This window comes from Alosa pseudoharengus, unplaced genomic scaffold (genome assembly GCF_046254945.1).
Source record: "Alosa pseudoharengus isolate Yale_2024_CS ecotype anadromous, Long Island Sound unplaced genomic scaffold, YU_APseudo_1.1 YU_APseudo_1.1_scf_9, whole genome shotgun sequence".
NCBI lineage: Eukaryota > Metazoa > Chordata > Actinopteri > Clupeiformes > Clupeidae > Alosa > Alosa pseudoharengus.
Window position 1 is genome coordinate 35129765 of NW_027468881.1, and position 21983 is coordinate 35151747.

Consider the following 21983-nt stretch of genomic DNA (forward strand, 5'->3'; position numbering starts at 1 on the left):
GGCAAATTCAAGCTTTCAAGTGACAAAAACGGCAAAGTCCCAAGTTCACATTAAAACTGTTTGAAAGGCCACATGGACTACAAAGGAACTACAACGTAACGACAAAAGTAATGACGAGCCCCTAACTGGGCAACTCTGTTAGCAAAATCTAGCCCTAGTTTCTGACTCACACATTACGTGATGTGAATGATGCGGAATGATGACGTTTTCACTGGGAAAAAGGTTTTTCCGATGCCCATGAACGCTAGGTTACCGTACACACCGCCGCCGACTTGAGCTGCAAAAGATTCAGGAAGTCATTCATTTTCAATGGAAGTCGGCTTTCTCTCAACTGCAAGAAGCGGCAAATCCGTCGGCGTTGTGTTTTGGGCGTCTTGAGCGTCAAGCAGAAAGTTGAAAGTCAGTCAACTTTATGCTAATGAGCTATGACGCAGTTCAGCGGCAAACAACAAGCAACGTAGAATGTTACCACGTCAGAGTTGCCCAACTGTCAAAAGCTTCTCCGTACTTTTTGAAAAGCGTCCTTGACAGGGCGACCAAGTCGGTGGCAGTATGTACATACAGTTAAGTGCAGACGGACGAATCGGGCCCTTATAGCCTAGGCTAATTTATTTCAGAAAGTCAAAATCATCTTTTTCATTTTTATTGTTTTTGAGTTGAGGCTCATAATTTTTTTTCAGCATAGACTTATAGGCCCTGCTTAAGCAAATCAAAAAACACCACCAGGCTACTTATAAATGAAACGTAATAGTAGTAGTAGTAGTAGTAATAGTAATTACTGGGGCCTAGTAATAACATTTTGTTTTATTTTGAGTTTGAGCGAGAGTAACAGACAAAAAGAAAACCCAGGTGCAATCATTAGGCTAATGTGTGTTGCTAATGTGCTGTTTTAAATATTCATGTTACAGATCTTTCCCGAGTCTCTCTATTTCATCAAGACAAAAATCCATGTCTCTTTGAGAGGTCTGTGGAGAGATGACAATCATGCGGAAGAAGTTGACCTGTCCATTCAATGGTTGATATCCCACCATCATTCTTCCCTCCTTTATCATTTGTTCCTTTATGGCTGGGGCCACCTGCCAATAAAGATTTGTGGCGTTATTACCACTTGTTTTTATTCCAAACAGATAAAAAATACACAAGGGATGTTTTTATCTCCGTCACAACCCGATGAAAGGGCTTATGTGGGTTGTTTGCTTATACTGCCTGCATTCTCTTCCCCTCGGACTGTTTCAATTTAGCATTGTTAAAAGAAAACAGCAAACATAATGTGAAACATGTTCTGTTATGTTTGCCAGTCTATATGTTCAAACATGTTATTTTTGTCCCATGATGTCACCTTACCTTTGACAGTCTGTCTTGGTAATCGGCACTGTTCTCCTTCCCCCTCAGACTGGGTGGTATGTACCAAAAGCAAGTATTCACAAATGTTGGCTGCTCACCAGTGGCCCATAAAAGCAACAGGTAGAATAAGACAATGTTTATCACAAAGTGACACCAGACTTGTATTTCTAGTTATTGGGAGTTTCTGGCAGATAACAAACTTGGGCACGTTTCCCAAAACCATAGTTGCTAACAAAGTTAACTTTGTTTGTTGCAATGCAATTTCTCATTGCCAACCAACTAAGTTGCTAACAGGTTAGCAACTATGGTTTTGGGAAACGCACCCCTGATAGCCATCTTCAACAACCTGATGTAAACAGATGTGGAAAAAACTAGTGTTGTTTTGGGCAGGTCAAGACATTCACCTCACTCAACAGTTGAAATCCCTCTCTTTTCTTGATTGCCTCTGCAAGGTACCTGTTTAGAGGAAAATAAAGAAATGTGGTTACTAGCAGTAAGACAAGGCACGTTTATCCATATAGTGCAGTTCATACACAGGAGTAATTCAAAGGGCTTTACATAAACAAAAGCAAAGAAGAATAGTAAATAAAAGCATACAAGGGCAATAGTTAAAATAGTTTAGAATGAAGTAAATACTATTAATAAGACTATAAACAAAAACATAAGTAGAAGAATTAAAAGACATCCGATTAATAGGAAGTGCTTTTGATCACCTGAGAACATTATTCTTAAAGGGATACCAGGCAGTGTTGCGCGGTCTGCCCGAAATTAAGCGGTCGCCCGCGGATGACCGCGGTCACCCGCGGTTATGAGTCATAAACAAAATATTTTAATGATATTCGGGTCATTTGCGGGCGGGTCAGTTAAAATTAATTAAATATATATTTTCTACAAATAGGCCTACTTAAAATATCACGAGAAAGCTAGCATCAATACAGTAAAGCATCAATACAGTAAAGTCAACAGTAAAGAAGCAAGACGCGAGTTAAAATAATAAAGACACCCCTTCAGGAAAAGCGATATAGGCTATGGTTATGGTCTAGGCCTACTTCTTGCGAAGCCATTTAAAAGTATGACAGCCAAAACGGGCAGCCTGCAGGAATAAATGTTATGGCACAGACTACACAGCCATATCTACCGGTATGTATAGGTTCGCGCATGCATAAAAGTTACCTTAGTTCGTTGTGTTTGTGACTTTAAACAGTGGATGTGCTTTAGTAAAGCTTTGTGTTTCATTCAGCATTATAAACCAGTTCTTACGCTAACGTTTTGACCAGCAATGTATCTCTCTTGCCTACCTCGCCTCACCATTTCTGTTTTCGAAAGAAAGATGTATGTCCATGGCCTTCAAATCTTATCCTAGTGTTCTTATCCTTTGTGCGTTGCGTGCGTGCTTGCGCTCTTATTCTCATTCTTTCTCCTGCGCAAACATTATGTCCTGCATGCTTACTGCGTGTAGTTCTACTGCATCAAGTTTCGTAAATAAATTAGTTTGTTTTTACAGAAATGGCCTACTGTCACACTGCATGCAGCCTATAACCAAAAGCACACATTTTGTAAATAAGCGGGTCGGATCGCGGGTCGGGTATAATTTTGTCCTAATTAATATTCGCGGTCCGAGTTGCGGTCGGGTTGATTAAAATATCGGGCGACCGCGGGCCGCTTGTGACCAAACCCGCGCAACACTGATACCAGGCAAGCCTGATGCTTTTTCTCTATGAATCTCCCCCTGCCGTCTGTACGTGTCGATATGTGTGCGAGCCCTCGTTCGGTCTGAAGCTCTTTTCCCTTTCTTTGCATCTTCCGTGAAGAGTTTTCGCTGCTTATTCGCCGGCTCTGCCATTATACACACGTTTGCAACAATCGCTATCGTTTCGTTAGCCTGCCTCTGTGCTGGGGATGCAGGATGTAAACTGATCCTGCTTCTCGCGATGTCTGAGACTTTGTGAGACTGAAGGTCGGCGGGTAGGATACACCGAACTTGCAAGTGGGATATTCTTCCTACAGGCAGTAAGGGCGGGCGAGAGAGCCTTCATTCGCCCCGTAATGAGTCATTTAACCATATACCGACCTACGAAGATAATTAATTAAAGGCACACTATGCAGGTTTTTTAGCTTAATATGCAAGTTTTAGCTTAATTTACCTTCATTTAACAGCTTCAGAGTCATTGGAATGGTTATATGACTTTTTTCGGGTTGAATGGTGGCCGTCTCACTTCCCCCTAGCGCCTGTGAGCGGAAAAAAACACCCTTGCAACTGTGGGCTGGCGGGCCGACAGCCTCAGTGTCAGGAAGTATAACGAGTGTAACAAATTGTTTTACTGCATTCAAATACACGCCAGGCACCGGCTAGAAAAAGGTAGCGATGGAGTTTCTCAGACATTCATCATGACAGAGCCAGCGAAAAAAAACCAGAGAAAACAGTAAGATAATTGCCAATACTGCATAGTTTACCTTTAACACGAAAACGTTGCCTGGTGTCCCTTTAAACCAATTTGAAACTGACTATATTTTGGTTCCACAACTGAACCGCATAGCTTCATCATGTTTACTTCTAACAGCAGGTTTTACCAAAAAGATATTTCTTCTGACACCTGAGAGGTCTGGAAGGTTTGTACTGCTGAAGCATGTCTGATAGGTAATTAGGTGTTGTTCCATTAAGTGATTTACATATGTAATGATCTGGGGCCGTATTCACAAAGCCTTTTATCTTACCACTAGGAGTACTCCTAAATCGCACTAAAAGATTTTAGCTAGGAGTTTTCTCTTAAAAGTTATTCACAAAGCCTTTCAGACCTACTCTTAGTAAGGAAAAATGACAACTCCTAAACTAAGAGTGAGTCTTCATTGCTTCATTACTCATGCACGAGCTTGACTGAAGTGACCACCTTGATTGGCTGATTATTGTAACGCGGGAATGATTCCAAACACCTCCCTTACGATGATGAGTGACAGGTGACAGGTCTGAGAATGCGTGCGCTACACAAGGACGGAAGATGATGAATAACTGAATGAAAAGGCCTAGCCTAAATGAATCAAGAGTAAGGCAAAACAAATAGCCTAGTAGCCTAATGAAACATGCGGATTGATCCAGTATCTTTGCAACATTATTAAATTAACCTGTCACCATAGGCCTATGCTTACGTTTGCAAAGAGGAGAACATTTTAATTTGATTCACAATGAAACATTACATTTAATTTACATGTTGACAATGAGTAGTTTTGGTTGTTGTTGGTGGTGTTATTGCATCCCTGTTATGCCTACAATGCAAAATTGTTCCCTCATGATTGGAAACTCCTGTAGCCGCATACGCATTTCAAAACATCGCAACGTGAAATGCCACAAAAAGGGTTTGTGAATAGGTCTTAGTGAGTTAGGAGTCCTCTCGACTTCTTTTAAGCTGTCCCAGACTTAGGTGCTACTTTTAGGTCTAAAATGCTTCGTGAATTACTTTTAGTAAAAAAAATTAGGAGTCCTAAAGTTAGGAGTGACACACCCATTATTTTTAGGAGTTGCTCCTAAATTCGCCAGTTAGGAGCTACTTTTAGCCTTAAAATTCTTTGTGAATACGGCCCCAGACCTCCATATGACTGCTGAGGTCCTGGGGAGTTTGACACAGATGGTTTGCTTCAATCCCACAATGTCCATGTGCAGACGAGTGTTTTAGTTTAGCCAAGTTGTTGATGTCATCAACTTGTTCCGTCTGTACGGCTACTGAGCACTTATTAGAGGGTCAGATCAATGCCGGCAGAAAAAAGGTTAGGTGATGAAGAGAGAGGCAAAAGTTTTCAGTTTTCAAAAGGTTTCAAGACTTTGGCCCCAATCCAACTGAGTTATGTGCTATTTGGTCTGAAATATTCTCTGCAATTCCAGAAAAAGGTTAAAATTGTGCATTTTGTTTTAACCCAGCTTCAAGGTGATTTGCCATTTAGTTCTGAGAGGCTGACTCACGTAAAGTTTCAAAACTAACCACTAAAGTTAACTAAGTTTGTAAGTAAAATAACAGAATGAAAAAGAATAGAAATCGCCAGAAATGATAGGTCAAGCAGCAGGAGTATGAAAAGTGCCCTACTCGCTTGAGTAAGAGGACATATTTGATTTAATGTCTTAGATTTATTTATGGCTACATAAAGTTTTTGCTGTAGATAATGAATTTGATTAACAATTTCATTTAAACATAATATAAGGGATCATTATTGTTATTATTATTGTTATTATTATCATTATTGTCATTATCATTATTTGAAAGCAATACAAGTGTTACATGAACTGGACCTTGTCAGGGAAAGGGCTCTCTCTACCCTCTCTGCAAGGCCTTTGGTGCCAACTGCTTTCCACATCAGCCATAGTTTCAGACAGTCCACCTTTCGACCACACTGGATAGTCTTGTCGCCTGTGTCCAAGCTCATGTCATAGAACTTATCTTGTTGAAACAAGTATGTGGCACTGGCACAATGACATTTTTGAAGCAGATTCTGTCACAGAGGGGTAAAATGATGCTCAAAAACGGCTGTTCAACTGACGAGTAAAACTTGAATGACTTATCAGGGCTCTCTTACCGCAGTGTCCCTAACAAGGAATGCAGAACACTGCAGACCTGTTGTCAGCATCTTATGTTGGTTCCAAGTCACTGAGTTGGCTCTTGAAACACACACACACACACACACACACACACACACACACCAATAACAAAATTACAAATTGAAATATTTCCAAAATGTGTTCCCCAAATTTATAACAGTAAAAAGCCAATACTATAATAAAAACCTGTAATTCTGTCTCTATTCACCTTTCAATTCCTTTCACAAGATGCTTATGTTTTTTGGAGAAGAGCACACTACCGCCATGAGCAGCCTGTCAAGGGATAACAAGAATACGATTATAACCACTGAACTTATGGAAGTATGATACAGCCAATGGAATTAATGAAAGGGACTTACATCCACATGCATCCATAGGCAATGCTTTTCACAGATGTCGGCAATAGTTTCCAGGGGATCAAAAGCTCCACGTATAGTTGTGCCTGATGTTGCAGTCACAAAGAAAGGGACTGCGCCCTGAAATATATGTAGATATCATGGATGCAATCAGATCTAGGACTACTGATGATACATTCTCCATGCAACATTACAATTACTTTACATTACATTTGGCTGACGCATTTTTAATTTTTAGCCAAAGCGACTAACAACATGGTAAACAGTTTAAGTTTTCTCTCAACAATTTTAGGACAATTTAAAAACGGTAGAGTACATTAAGAATAAGTGCATCAGTGAGTGCTGTTTTTAAACAGTTGAGTGTCAGTTCAAGACAGGTGGTAAGTGCTAGGATCAGCAAGACTTGTTGTAAGTAGTGCTATGAGGAGATGTTCACAGTATTCACAGTATAATATATCTACCAAAACATTTGAATGAATGAATAATTGGCTATTCTATGCCATGAGTAAAACCAAATGCAGCCGTGGCCTGCTGGTTAGTGCTTCGGACTTGTAACCGGAGGGTTGCAGGTTCGAACCCCGACCAGTAGGAATGGCTGAAGTGCCCTTGAGCAAGCCACCTAACCCCTCACTGCTCCCCGAGCGCCGCTGTAGCAGGCAGCTCACTGCGTCGGGATTAGTGTGTGCTTCACCTCACTGTGTGTTCACTGTGTGCTGAATGTGTTTCAAGGATTGGGATAAATGCAGAGACCAAATTTACCTCATGGGAATAAAAGAGTATATTTATACTAAATGCAAACAGTTGGGAATAAAGAAAGACAGCAGAAAAGAAGGATAGATGATCTTTTCATCAGACCACACATCACTTGTTTGATCAAAATGATGATAATTTTGTGACTCAGTAGTACCAGAGACTTTCTAATGAGGAGACAAAATCCTTCATAGAAATGTGATGGCAATTAAATTATTAATAATTTTAACCGTAAAATTATTGCTATGTGGCCCTTCTTGGTTTAAAACAAAGACACCCTCCCCTCCCCCAATCAAATGCTAATGTAGTGGTTCAGGTACACAGGACAAAGGATGTTACCTTGATATAATGTATCCATGTGTCATGAAATGTAAATGTATTCATGTTCGGTATCATTGTGATAGTCTCAGTACAAGGATTGTAATGATTTGATTGTGAGAATGTTTGGAACATTCTATAAGTGATATTTCTGATATATAAGATATCTCTCCTCATGCTATTCTGATAAGAATGGATAGGTGTGTGAGTAGGTGTGTCTGATGCCAACTGGAGAACCAATCATGTGGGCTTGTTTTGGCGCCATTTTCTTCTCTGTTTAAAGCATTTAAAAGTAACTAAACTGCAATGTTTGTGAGATTTAGATTTTTAGACTTGGACTTAGACTAAGACGGAAGTAGAACGGAAGAGAGGAGAAGTTGGCTACAGGCCAACCTACAGTGGGTCCCAGTTAAAAATTGACACTTCATTCACGATCATGGTGAATGGTGAAATGTAAGTACAACTGCAGCCGCTTGGGGGCAGCATAGTCCGCTGTGGAGTTCCACGGTCGAACCAGACGGCGCATTCGACAGCAAGGGCTGTGATTGGCCGAGTTTTCAGTGCGTTTCTCTGTGTTTTTAGCAGCCCCTGCAACATGCTAGTCCACTGTAGCCTAAGCCTTGTACATAATGTTAAACATAGTTTTGGATTCAGTGGCAAGATTTCTTGATTGTACAGTGTCTGTCTCTCAGTAATGTTTTAAAATGAGAGCTTCGTCAGCTGGCAGTAGGCTACTTTGTCGGTAGTCATGAGAAGTTCGCTTGCTAACAGAACATAAATATGCTGCCCAGAAACCTTGTGAATAGTTCTGATTTTTTTTTACTACACTAACGAGGTTGAAATATAGACTTTGCCTACAGCATCTCCTTAACAGTAATGTTGACAAAATGACAGCATTCATATGACAAAGAAAAACGAATTCGGTCACTCAAGACTGTGCCACAGCAACCAGTGTAGGCTACAGTCCTACCCAATAGGCCTACTCGAAGCAGATAGCGTTGTCTGACGGTCGAGTGGGTTAATGCATGTATTTCCAGAACAGGTCTGCAACTTTCAGGCAGTTCTGAGTTCGAATCTAGGCAGGAGCAGAGCCATATAAAGGCCTAGGCCTATTGTTATCATGTGTTGCTCCTGGCAATACTTGTTTATAAGACGTTTGGTGATTAATTGATAGCTGTTTTTGGGACACGTTAAACGTTCTTTATAATGAGCGCATCCGGGGAGTAAAACGACTGTTACGCGCTGTTACAACTGTAGGCTACAATGATTGCAATACAAAAATATGCGCATGTTAGTTTAGTTAGTTTTGCACTTTTGCCTCATGTGTTTTCAGGTTTGAGGGCTTTTTTGGCAAGATTGACCTTGGTTAGACTCTGCATATGTTATTTCTCCGTATGGAAAATAAAGTCAATTTTCGACACACGTCTGTTATTAGTTCAATAACAAGTGTTGCTTGTTAAAACATGTGACTAGTGAAACTCAAATGATTTTAGAAATATTTAGCCAAAGCCAAAGAGTGTTAGAGAAGGAGAGACGCCGGTGCAGCTCAGATGTCTTCTTAATTTTCTTTATTCTTTAGTAAAAGGTGCAGAACATTATTAAACTTTGACTAACGTTTCGATGTTTGTTAGTCAAAAACATCGACACATCGAAATGTTAGTCAAAGTTTAATAATGTTCTGCACCTTTTACTAAAGAATAAAGAAAATTAAGAAGACATCTGAGCTGCACCGGCGTCTCTCCTTCTCTCTAAAATATCTGTCCTGGCCTGGTTGCAACGGATTGTGGCCAAACGACAGAAGCGCGGAGAACCCTCCTTTGTCTACCAAAAAGTGTTACTTTGTGCCCCGCGCTCCCCCACTGTTTGTGAAAGAAGGGGATGGGGGAGGGGGGCTTAACGTGAAAAAGCTTAATGTCACAAAACGGCAACGAGTCGTTTTAGGCTACAGGCCTTCATAATGGTAGGCTACAGGAAGTGGGGGGAGGGTATGGGATGACCAGAGCAGTCATCTATCGTCTTTCCAGGCACACAGCTCGTTATATAGCCTATCGACTGCCTTAACAGATAGGCTTTGCTCTTGGGTTTGGCCTTACAGCGAACTCAATGCTCTTGTTGCTTGCAGTTTGTTAAATAAAGCGATGCAGATTACATTATTTATTTCTGATTAATTGCATCTTTTGATGTATTTTGCAACATTTGCTTGTTAGGCTGGGCTACTGTCAATGTCCTGTACAGGTCAATGTTCGCAAGGGGATGCGAGGCCCTGTGCGAACTTGACACATGCAAGGCCCTTTTCACTTACGTGCATGAAATCATGCGATAGCTTACTTTACACATAGCCAAGGCTACCGTCGGTGTATTTTAATAGTAGCCTAGTCTAATAAGCTACACCAGCTTGCCTTTAAGAGGGGAAATTCAATTGTATAGCCTATAACATTAGCTGAGTCACATATTTGGCCATATGGTGTTTATCATAGGCTACATCACGAAACCAAATAGTGTAACAAAGGCGAACACTTTAACAGGGGGAATTAATTGGGCTTATCACCCGGAGAGAAGAAATACTCTTTTCTGATTGGCTGGCGGGTGGCCTTTAATTCTGAATAACAGGACACCGTTCCATATCAATGCTTATGAATGGTAACTATAACAACCATAGTAGGACGACGGTTGCAGCGCTCTAGAATCTTTTGGTTGCAGGCTTCCCAACAATGGAATCAACTGTAAACAAGCTAACTGTCCATGCTAAAGTTGTACAACATGCAACACGCTGCGCGTCGGGGAGTTTTTGCCCCTCGCCCTCGTCCATTAATTCCGTATAACAGGACACCTCGGCGGCCGTTATCCCTTACATGAATCATTGTGCTGAACGGTATTTGTCAATGAGCAGAAACACACACGACATTCAAACTATTCATAAGATGTACTGGTCTGTATCTATAGGCTAACATTGGACAAATAAATGACACTGACTCGCCATATCCTGACTCAGGAAAAAAAACATTTTCTTGCTTTGCCGCAAACTCAGCAATGAAATCATAGGCCAGTTTGCAGGTAGCCTAACGTCTTTTTCATAGAAGGGAGAGCCCAGTCTCTCCTGTGACATGGAAGTGCGCAAATAGTTTTTAATAGCCTGTTCAACTTCGAAAAGCTTCGTTCACCCGATGCCAGTCACTGATCGCAATTTCAAAGTTCGGAAAGCTTCATCTTTTTAAGTTTTAAGTGCAGTGGCCCCTATCTGCCCCCTTTGGAATTATATCTCGAGCCTATTATAAGGTCCAGTGCGTTATGTCCTGGGATTCGGATGTGCTCAAAAAGAAAAGAAAAAACACTTTTTTATAGATGGTTATGAGGAGCAATGTGAGAGAGAAATTTGATGATCATTGATCGTTGTTTTGGGACGTTAAGCCTTTTCCATAGGCGTCAGTGAAGGAGATTGAAGAATGACCATTTTTTTATACGAAAATATTTCTTAACTACAAAAACTCAGTGTCTAAAAACTCAGTATCATTCAGACTCAACCCTCTTGTTGTTTTATTATCTTTTTCGTTGTCGTTTGAACGTTGGCAAGCAGGCATGTTGCGGTTGCAATTTAAGTGAAATTTCTACAGTAGGCCTACAACATGCTGTTAGGCTGGGCTACTGTCAATGTACTTGTACAGGTAAATGTTCAACAATTGCTGGTGTACAGGTTATATAATCAATTAGCTAAATCATTTGTCCAGCTGTTTAAACATTTTTTCCGCAAAAGGTGCTTTGATATATTTTCGGTTTGAACGTCGGCAAGCAGGCATGCTTTGGTTGCAATGAATGAGGATAATTGCTTTTTTTGCATTATTTTGAATATGACTCGCTCCAGTCTCAACAGCACGTACTTTTTCCACACGCTAAGTTCTAACACACATAGGCCTATCCCCTCTCGCTTTCTCTCTCTCCATCCCTGCACACGGTGCTTTCTTAAAGGAGCTGCACCATTTTACAACAATTGCATCTACATTTTCATATTAGAATGTTTTGTCAAGTGTAAGCTTAAACTACCGTGATCAATTTAAGTTCCCGTGCCCCCGCTGCGTCATGGAAGCAGTAAGTCAGTCGCATCAAAAATAGTAGTGGCACCCAAGTGACACCTTGTGGTTGTTTGTTTCAACTGCAGTTTGTGCCATTTCTGCTGAGAAAATGGGGTGCGTGATTCATGAAGGAACCCGTCCAAACTTAACGGGGACCCACTGTAGGCCTTCCAGGCCTGGGCTAGGCCTACATAGACCATAGACCATTTTTTTGTACCCTTTCTGCTTGTAACAGAATAAACTTGATTCCTGAGTTTTTCCTGAAGTTCGCCAGTCTAAGATTAATATTAAGTAATTATTCACCACAATTGATCTCGCCGCTGGAGCAAGATTGGTGTCGTGAATCCTAGCGCACGCGCATTTCTGCCGAAATAGATGCCCGATAAGTGCCCAAAAAGCGTTGCAATATGGCCGCCGAGTGAAGGGACTTGCCTAAAAGGACTTTGGTAGTACCTGTGATCTGGCGAGCACGATTTTTACTTCAAGGTCTTGTGGGTCCATGGAACCACTGGATATGAGTAAGGCAATGACAAATATTAGAGCACAATCTATATCACATTGAGAGTAGAAACATGGTCTGCTCTATTTAACAAAGCTGTCAAATATGTTTTGAAAGATGGTTGAATATATATTGAGTCATTGGATAAAATAGGACATATATACAAGGACATGTTTACCTCTGATCTGTTTTCACATGAAAAACATTGTCAGTCCCTATGCCAAGGAATGCTGCTGCCTTCATCACAGAATAATGACACTAGAGAATGTAAAAGATTAACAGAATACTATAAATAATAAAGATTTCCCAGTTTATCTAAATGCTTTAAATCAGGGGTGTCAAACATAAGGCCCGGGGGCCAGATCAGGCCCACCAGCAGGATTCATGCGGCCCCCCCAGATGTTTTTGGTAGGAAGAGAACATTAGAGAAAAAAAAGATATTGTAATATGTGTAATAAGCAATATCTCTATGATATGATACATTGATTAAACCATCCTTAAGAAGGAAGTAGCTGAAAAAAACTGACATGGATGTAGGGTATTTTAAGAGAAAAAGAGCAGTATATGACAGCAGTACATGATTTGTACTAGTTTGCTCATAAGTGGGTCTAGTAAAGAAGTATATCATCTAACAACACTCCTATACCCATGCAGAGAGATGATGATAACCACAACAATGACGGCCCTCGTGAGGTCTCATTCCAACAAGACCGGCCCACTGCCTGATATGAGTTTGACACCCCTGCTTTAAATGTTACTGTTTAGGCCAAAGGTCTTTATAATAAAATTGTTGTTCTTACTTCTTGAGAGGTGAAGACAGCAAGCCGTGGCAGAGCCCAGAGTCCTTGCTGTTTCATTTGAGGAAAGGCATGGTAACGTGCCACATTCATGGCAACCATGTTGGACATAGAGCCACCTGGACAGAAGAGGCCGTCGCCACTGGGCCAGCCCACCATTGATATGAGTTTGGTGAGAACCACGTGCTCCATCAGAACAAACACTGGGGCCACCTCATATGTGTATCTGTGCAGATATTAGATCACACTGAACATAATGTATATATGTGGAAAACAAGCAATGATGAAAAGAGTAGCATGGGAGGATGGTGAAATCTCATACAACTGTTTCTCAAACCCCAATGCAACTCTGATTCAAAATGTGTGAATCAGACCACTGGCAAGCCAAAGTAGAAAGTTACGCAACCCAAACTGTAACTCATGATGTCTACCCAGGCTTGGTAAAAAAATAAACAAATGTCACATTAAAATTACTAGCTCATCTTTTGAGTCCTCATTTTAAGTGAGGTTCACTTAAGGTACACTTGACAAATACTCATAGTGAGGTATTTCTAATGTTGGCTTATGTTTCTCTGCAAAGAGGGGAACTGGGTTGGTGTCTCAAGTGCAGGTGACATATTGTTATAATTTCTTACTGGCTTGTATTGAGAGTTTCTGACAGGAGTCGACCAGCCAGGGCATGGTAGTCAAGTCCAGAAAATAGCTGATTAAAGAACCGTGGATGGTCTGAGACAGAGAAGAAAAGTAATTTCACATCCTTTAAACTACACAAAATCCCAAGAGCTAATTAATAACAGCGAAAACATGTACATTCATGAAAAAAATGTAGGCTGTCTCAGTGAATGCTTGGCATGGCAAATTATTGTATAGACAATAAATAGCGCAATAAGTGATAACTGATTGATTAATTGATTAATAGTAGTCATTCCATGTGAAATGAGCCAATGTTGGAAACGTTCACGCTTATGGAGTGAGGATTGTCTCAAAATGATTTAAATATATATAAAAGGATATATATACATATACATACATTTATAAATATCCAAATACAAAATACAAAAATAAAAATGTGACATATAAATAAATAAACAAATTTATATAAATAAACGTATCTTTGTAAATATATTTTCGAGATTTGAAAATAAATATGCTTGACTTTGTATGTGGAATCTGCATTTGTGAATCTCCTTTTTGCTTTCATGTCGATGACGTCATTTTGAGACATTCCTACTGCACACCAAGATCCACAAATAAATACCACTAGATTTGAATGCAAAGACACCCTCCACTGAACAACCAGCAGATGGCAGTGTTGTACAACTTGTCAACTGATAGCAACTGAATCTTTCCGACGCTGTTTTCCCTAGTTCAGTTCAATCAAGTGGTCTATGACTAGCAGGATTAACGACATGGAAGACACTGGATTAAATGGATGGGTAAGTAATAACAACTAGCCAGAACAATTTATTATCGGTTTCGATGTGTAGTGCCGTTTTTAATTTCATAGACTGTATAAATAAATCCATTTAGCAATATTGACATTAATGGCAGTCTGTCAGATTATAGATAGCGATCTCAGCTGAGCTGGCTCTCATGTTACGTTAACTTAGAAGCTATGTTAACATCTGTAACGTAAGATCGGCAACATCTGTAAAACAGCGAACACGAACACAGCCTGTCACTTGAGTTGCAAGACACAATAACTTTAGGGAAAATGACATTTTATTTTAAGGGTATGGAGCTAAATTTGTCTCAATAATATTTGTATATGCGCAGAGGCGGATCCACAAATATTTCTTGATTTGCATGTGTGTTTTGATATCTACAAATAAAAAAAATCATATTTGTAACTCGTATATTGATTTTTACAAATATAGATGTGCATTTGTAAATAAAATGCCATTTGTAAAACCGAAAATTTCATTTGTGAAATGTGATTCTGCATTTGTGGATCACCAGCACACGCATTCTTTGCTTTCCAAAGTTACGTGTTTTTGAGACGTTCTTCACATGAAAGTCACACAAATCCACACGTAAATAGGCCTACTTTAATTCACCGGCACACAGAAATCGCAATCCAGTAGATGGCGACATCCACAAATATTTCTTGACTTGCATTCGTGTTTTGACATCCACAAATAAAAAAAATCATATTTGTAACTTGTAAATTGTTTTTCACAATTGTAGATGTGTTTTTGTAAATGAAATGGCATTTGTAAAACTGAAAATTGCCTTTGTGAAATCTAATTTTGCATTTGTGGATCACCAGCACACACAGTTTTCGTTTTCGCATTTGTGGATCAGCATTTGTGGATCACGTATTTTTGAGACAAACTTTGCGCAGAGAAGCCACCCAGATCCACAAGTAGCCTGCTGACACTTTCTAATCCAGCAGATGGCAGTGTTGTTCTATGGGACTCATAACCAAAGATTCTTTGCTCATAACACACAGAGCTAGCGAACCTAGTTCTTAAATCTAACAAGTTATGCCTTTTACAACAAGCTTTTTGATGGAAAAGTGGTGTTTAATTTCCATAATCTTTGTTTAGTAAACACATAAACCGTCAGTTTGCAAGCGAAATCAAGAATTACGATCTTTGAGTTTGTTTATAGTTACCTAGCAACCTTTCACACTGTCAGTTCTTGCAGTTAAAAAAAAAAACAACAGCTGGCAATGTTAAAACAGCTGTTCAGGTGGGCTCATAGAATTGGAACTGTATATGAAATGTTGCGCTGAGCCTGACCGACAATCCTTGGGGTCAGAGCTCACTCCTCTAACCACTGTGCTACCACATTTCTTGTAGGCCTACATTACAAACTGACGGTTTTATGTGTTTTTTTTTACTCGGTAATGAACTGCAAGAACTGACTGTGTGAAAGGCCCAATTGATCTTTTTCCAAGTTTACACTGAAAAAGGAGAGGTAAATAGGCCTATTATTTAGACAGAAGTAGCTATTGCACTGGTAAATAGATCACATAAATTCCCATTGATAGACTGTATAGCCTACTGATAAGCTTGCTAGCAGGCAAACTAACTTAGCTAACGTTATATTATCACCATTTTTTCTTTTTTCTACCTGTAGGCTATAAGTTAACCCTTTGTTCACGGCCTGCTTAAACACAGCGCATAAGATAGGCTACCAATCACTAATAAGGTCGAGATTTCACTCAAGCGTCTGATGTTCATAACTCTGTTCTAGAATCTTTGGTTTTAACACTTAAAGCCTCGGTTGCTAGGTAACTATAAACAAACTCAAAGATCATAATTCTTGATTTCGCTTGCAAACTGACGGTTTTATGTGTTTACTAAACAAAGATTATGGAAATTAAACACCACTTTTTGATCAAAAAGCTTGTTGTAAAAGGCATAACTTGTTAGAACTAGGTTCGCTAGCTCTGTGTGTTATGAGCAAAGAATCTTTGGTTATGAGTCCCATAGAACAACACTGCCATCTGCTGGATTAGAAAGTGTCAGCAGGCTGCTTGTGGATCTGGGTGGCTTCTCTGCACAAAGTTTGTCTCAAAAATACGTGATCCACAAATGCTGATCCACAAATGCGAAAACTAAAACTGTGTGTGCTGGTGATCCACAAATGCAAAATTAGATTTCACAAAGGCAATTTTCAGTTTTACAAATGCCATTTCATTTACAAATACACATCTACAATTGTGAAAACCAATTTACAAGTTACAAATATGATTTTTTTTATTTGTGGATGTCAAAACACGAATGCAAGTCAAGAAATATTTGTGGATGTCGCCATCTACTGGATTGCGATTTCTGTGTGCCGGTGAATTAAAGTAGGCCTATTTACGTGTGGATTTGTGTGACTTTCATGTGAAGAACGTCTCAAAAACACGTAACTTTGGAAAGCGAAGAATGCGTGTGCTGGTGATCCACAAATGCAGAATCACATTTCACAAATTAAATTTTCGGTTTTACAAATGGCATTTTATTTACAAATGCACATCTATATTTGTAAAAATCAATATACGAGTTACAAATATGATTTTTTTATTTGTAGATATCAAAACACACATGCAAATCAAGAAATATTTGTGGATACCCCTCTGCGCATATACAAATATTATTGAGACAAATTTAGCTCCATAGTAAAACAGCGTCGGAAAGATTCAGTTACTATCAGTTGATAAGAGACATGTTGTACAACACTGCCATCTGCTGGTTGTTCAGTGGAGGGTGTCTTCGCATTCAAATCTAGTGGTATCTATTTGTGGATCTTGGTGTGCCAAGAATGTCTCAAAATTACGTCATCGACATAAAAGTAAAAAGGATATTCACAAATGCAAATTCCACATACAAAGTCAAGCATATTTATTTTCAAATTTCGAAAATATATTTACAAAGACACGTTTATTTATATAAATTTGTTTATTTATTTGTATGTCACATTTTTATATTTGTATTTTGTATTTGGATATTCATAAATTTATGTATATATATCCTTTTATATATATTTAAATCATTTTGAGACAATCCTCACTCCATACCCGCTCGACCCACTCACATTTTCTTTATTCACTGATATTGTGGGCCTTAATTTAGAGTACACCTAATCCAATTTCAGAAATGTAACTGTAGGCCATTTAGAAAATTTCAGACTAGCTTATCTCTGATGATTTTTGGCATGTAAACAGTCAACATAGTTTACATTGTCATTTCAAAATATTCTTTTACCATTCCAAATTTTATATCATATATTAAGTTTTCAGCTCCATAGCACCTGACCCACATGACTGTTTTAATCATTGATTTTTGTGACTTTTTTTTTCCTTTTTCAAATTTGGACACATCCTAAGGGGACAGTAAAAAAGAAACACTTTTAAGCTGTCAAAAAATGGGCTTGCACCTCATTCTGTTCTTCCATGATGATTATAAAGATTTAGGCCACATTTAGGCCATCATCATTTGACAGGTATGACAGATGTCAGGTGTCTGACACATGAATGACACTGTACAGTTGATTTGACATAGAATGAGCCAGCTTGAATGACCCAGTGTGAATCATCAGATGAACCTATCAGTTCATAAATTACTGCTGTGTGAACTTTTTGGCTTCATAAAGCACTTACTTTTTTTGAGCAAATAAGTTCATTGTGATATGCCTATATTGTGCACTCCTGAAAAGATCCAATTTAGTAGTCAAAGTACTAAGGCGTTCAATTCAAAATAAAAGTCACTAACTGGTCTTGACGCTGTATTTGGCGACATCTCGGACTCTGGAGAGCAGCTGGTCATGTGACTCTCCACTGTCTCTCAGCTCCAAATCCAGCAGCTCCTTCAACTGCTCTGGATCATGCCAATCACACACCTGCAAGATTATCACCACACACACACACACACCTTGTAAGGACATTTATACAGTCTATGCAGTTAAAAATGAAAAGGGGGGGGGGGGGGGTAAGCATTTGGTAATGAATGCTGAATATTATGATATAATAAATGTACAGTGAGCAGAATTTAAGCATGGCTGCATGTCACATCTTTTGCAGATCAAAATGACATACGCCTAACAGCTGTTTTGAGTCCAGGCTATATGTTTAACCTATTGAATAACTTGATGAAAGAGAAGACAAACCATTTTGTGGAATGTTGCATCATCATATGAAATTTGTAACAATCAGCACACTTTCATGCAGCTAATAAACGGTTTCGAATCAGTTTATTGGGAATAAACCGAATATGCATGTGTCTTGTACACTGCAAAAAATGATATCTTACCAAGTGTACCTTATTAAGATAATAGCGGCAGGTTCAAACACACCTGGCTCCACAGGAAACAAACAAGCTCCCCAAGAGCCTTTCGTGCAACTAGTCCATTGAGCACATTAGTGCCTCATCCAAGCTATAAACAGCCAAATGTTCCCAACAATTGGTGGGAGCCCCACAGTATTGTTCCAGGAGCACAGAAGGCAAGGTTATAATTTGATTTGTGTTAGCTTGGCATAACATTTTATGGCCCAGTTCTGTTGAAGGGTTATGTTCATTCTTTAGGTTAATAAATTGATTTTTACAAAAATGTTATAGCTTTTATAGCAGAATCTCAAGGAAGGTAGCTTAGACCACATTTCATACCTTCTCATTCACATCTGTGGCTTTACAAATAGCCTCCTCGAAGATAACTTTGAAAGCCTCACTTAGAAAGTGCTGGCCCTTTGCATGGCTGAAGTCTGAAATATCTGCATCATGGCCATTAATTCCATTCATCTTCTGCTCTGGATGCTTATGGAAAGGAGAGAATGAGACAATTTACTGTAAATAACATTAATTGATTCACCACAATGTATGAAATAGACAAATAAACTGATAATGTGTAAAATGTCACATAAGTAAGATATTTTAAATGCTCAAGGACCTGCAGGCAACAGCTATTTTTAAAATAATATCCTCCATATGGAAATATTATAAACAAAACTATCATTGCCCTAGACATGCAAAAGTTGCATAGTGACCAAGGTTGATTAAGTTCAAAGACAGCTAGGCTAGTAGGTTATCACCAGACTATCAATTCTGAGAACTCTTAGTGTATCTTATTCGTAATCAAGCACTCTGAAAATCATTCATTGCACAAAAATATTCAACCTAACATTATAAACTTGCATTAACACATAGAAAGTGTTTAGTTGTAGCCCATGATATTCAATATATATGGTAGGCTACAGATTAATTTATTTCCACTGTCTTAATTAAAAGATCCTAACCTGTCAACGTGTTGTGTAGCCAGCTGCTGCTTGTCCACCTGGTATAAAGGTATTAGAGCAATGATAGATGGTGATCGATTCCAAATATAAATAGAGAACAGGGTCAAAAAGCGTTTTACTTTCAAGCATGCAATTGGGTTGAAATTCTTGGGGGTGTGACAATATCCCCTGATATTATGATGCAATGTCTTCGTGAATAGCTCGGATTATTGCCCATGAGAAACTTCTTCATCCCTGTGTTTTTCCATTAAGAAGCCCATTAAATAGGGCCCTATATGATTTCCGCTATGCGGGAAACGCGGCGGATTCACTGAATGCTACACATGAAAACGGAATTATCTTATAAACATGGAATTGCATGGACAAATGAAATTTTTGCGTAGTTTACATAAAAACTAAAAGCATATAAGTAGGTATCTACCTAACCCGTGGCCGAAAGACATTGTTAAACGTAATCATATCTCGAATATTCCAGTTTCCCGTTGAATAATTTCCCGTTCACGTTTGTTGATTGGTGCGTGACAAAGATAATAAGTGATCAGTGGCTCCCGGCAACGGTGGCTAAAAATGAAACTGCTTGACTGCTAGATAACGGTGCTGAACAATACCCCAATGACTAGGCTACTATGAGTCTGAAAACAACTACAGTAGTTTGCATTGACGTGACTCGCAAAAGTTAGACAGAAATTGGCAGATTCGCAAGATTCGTGAAGCGTTTTTTTTTTTACTTGCGTAGTTTACATAAAAACAAAAAGCATATAAGAAGGTATCTGCCTAACTCGTGGCCGAAATACATTGTTAAACGTAATCATATCTCGAATATTCCGTGCGTTTGTAGATTGGTGCGTGACAAAGAAAATAAGCGATCAATGGCTCCCGGCAACGGTGGCTAAAAATGAAACTGCTTGACTGCTAGATAACGGTGCTGAACAATACCCCAATGACTAGGCTACTATGAGTCTGAAAACAACTACAGTAGTTTGCATTGACGTGACTCGCAAAAGTTGGACAGAAATGGGCAGACTCGCGTTTTGCGTTTCAATAAATCATACGAGAAACGTTTTCATTGCATAGCCTAGCCTACTAGAGAGCTCTATCTTACCGTAGTAAGGTAGACAACAAGCTACAACCCGGTTTTCATCCGAAAGAACCGTGTACATATGTGGATAAATAAAACGCATCCCTGTGAGCATTCTGCTTTCAGCCGAGCGTCTAGGGACCGTCTACAAAGTGCAAAACCGAAAGTGGATACAAATACATTTAAATAGCTTCACTGTTATTGAGCCTAGTGCTTTCAAAATCATAGCACACAGCTAGTGCTTCCCTAGCAACACACTACACTTGCCAATTACGGGAATAACGGACTCACCCTATTTATAATATATTTTTATTTGCTAGTGAGGCCCTAGATGTGGGTTATGATTTTGGAAGCAATAGGCTCAATGACAATGAAGCTATTGAATTTTACCCCCATTAAAAATATATTATAAATAGGGTGAGTCAATTTTTCCATAATTAGCTGCTGTAGCATGTTGCTTGGGAGGCCCTATATGTGTTTTTGATTTTGGAAGGAGTAGGCTCAATAACAGTGAAGCTATTGAATTTTTCAACCATTAAAAATAGATTATAAATAGGGTGAGTCAGTTTTTCCCGTAATTGGCAGGTGTAGTGTGTTGCTAGTGAAGCACTAGCTGTGTGCTATGATTTTGGAAGCACTAGGCTCAATAACAGTGATGTATTTGTATCCACTTTCGGTTTTGCACTTTGTAGACGGTCCCTAGACGCTCGGCTGAAAGCAGAATGCTCATAGGGATGCGTTTTATTTATTAGTAGGCCTACATATGTACACGGTTCTTTCGGATGAAAACGGGCTGTAGCTTGTTGTCTACCCTACTACGGTTAGATAGAGCTCTCTATTGTGCAATGAAAACATTTCTCCTATGATTTATTGAACCGCAAAACGCGAATCTTGCGAATCTGCCAATTTCTGTCTATTACCGAAGTTCGCAAAGACACATGTATCGACCATAGAATCAAAAGGAAAATTTAAGAACAAAATCCACTGCGGGCAAATCCCTCCAGTGACAATGACAAAATCAGTATATGAAAGACGTGAGCTTGTGGAAGATTGTAGCAGTGCAGAAGCTGACATAGGCCTACCACTATGTCAGTTTCTTGAAACATTGCAAGCAGTCCCATTCCGAGACGCGAATGTCAGCAGCCTCAGGCAGACGCGCACACACCTGCTGTGGGTCTTGACCATTCAAAAAGTGCTGCAAGAGATTCTAACTGACGAGAGAGCACAACATCAAGCGCTTTACCATCATGTAGCCATACTTCAATGGAGATGTGTGCTAAAGATGGTAGGCTAAATGCTCTAAAAAGCAACACATATTTAAAATGAAACATGAATACAAGAAGTAGGCTACTTTTAAGTTGTGGAAAATGTTGAGCTACAAAGTGCCCTTTTATTGGGATCTAAACTTGCAGCCTATGGACATGTAGGTCCTAACTTGTTTTTGCGATAGAGAGATTTGTTGAATGTT

At 39.3% G+C, this 21983-nt stretch overlaps 1 protein-coding gene across 3 annotated transcripts; it reads right to left on the bottom strand.

Annotated features, from left to right (window-relative positions):
- Nucleotides 1-20640, bottom strand: LOC143114161 (cysteine sulfinic acid decarboxylase-like). Of its 3 annotated transcripts, XM_076275647.1 has the most exons (15): nt 20540-20640; nt 19438-19475; nt 18812-18958; nt 17921-18047; nt 13349-13439; nt 12717-12939; nt 12095-12174; nt 11871-11925; nt 6286-6402; nt 6135-6199; nt 5905-5986; nt 5621-5820; nt 1749-1800; nt 1345-1434; nt 1-1076 (listed from the first exon to the last, which is right to left on the bottom strand). In XM_076275647.1, exons 3-15 carry the CDS (start codon nt 18941-18943, stop codon nt 903-905), a joined length of 1488 nt encoding a protein of 495 aa, XP_076131762.1. In that variant the 5' UTR covers nt 18944-18958; nt 19438-19475; nt 20540-20640; the 3' UTR covers nt 1-902. The 3 variants fall into 3 exon arrangements, with proteins under 3 accessions (XP_076131762.1, XP_076131763.1, XP_076131764.1); XM_076275649.1 differs by lacking the exons at nt 1-1076; nt 5621-5820; XM_076275648.1 differs by lacking the exons at nt 13349-13439; nt 18812-18958; nt 19438-19475; nt 20540-20640 and having other exon boundaries at nt 17921-18010.
- Nucleotides 20641-21983: the final 1343 nt, after the last annotated feature.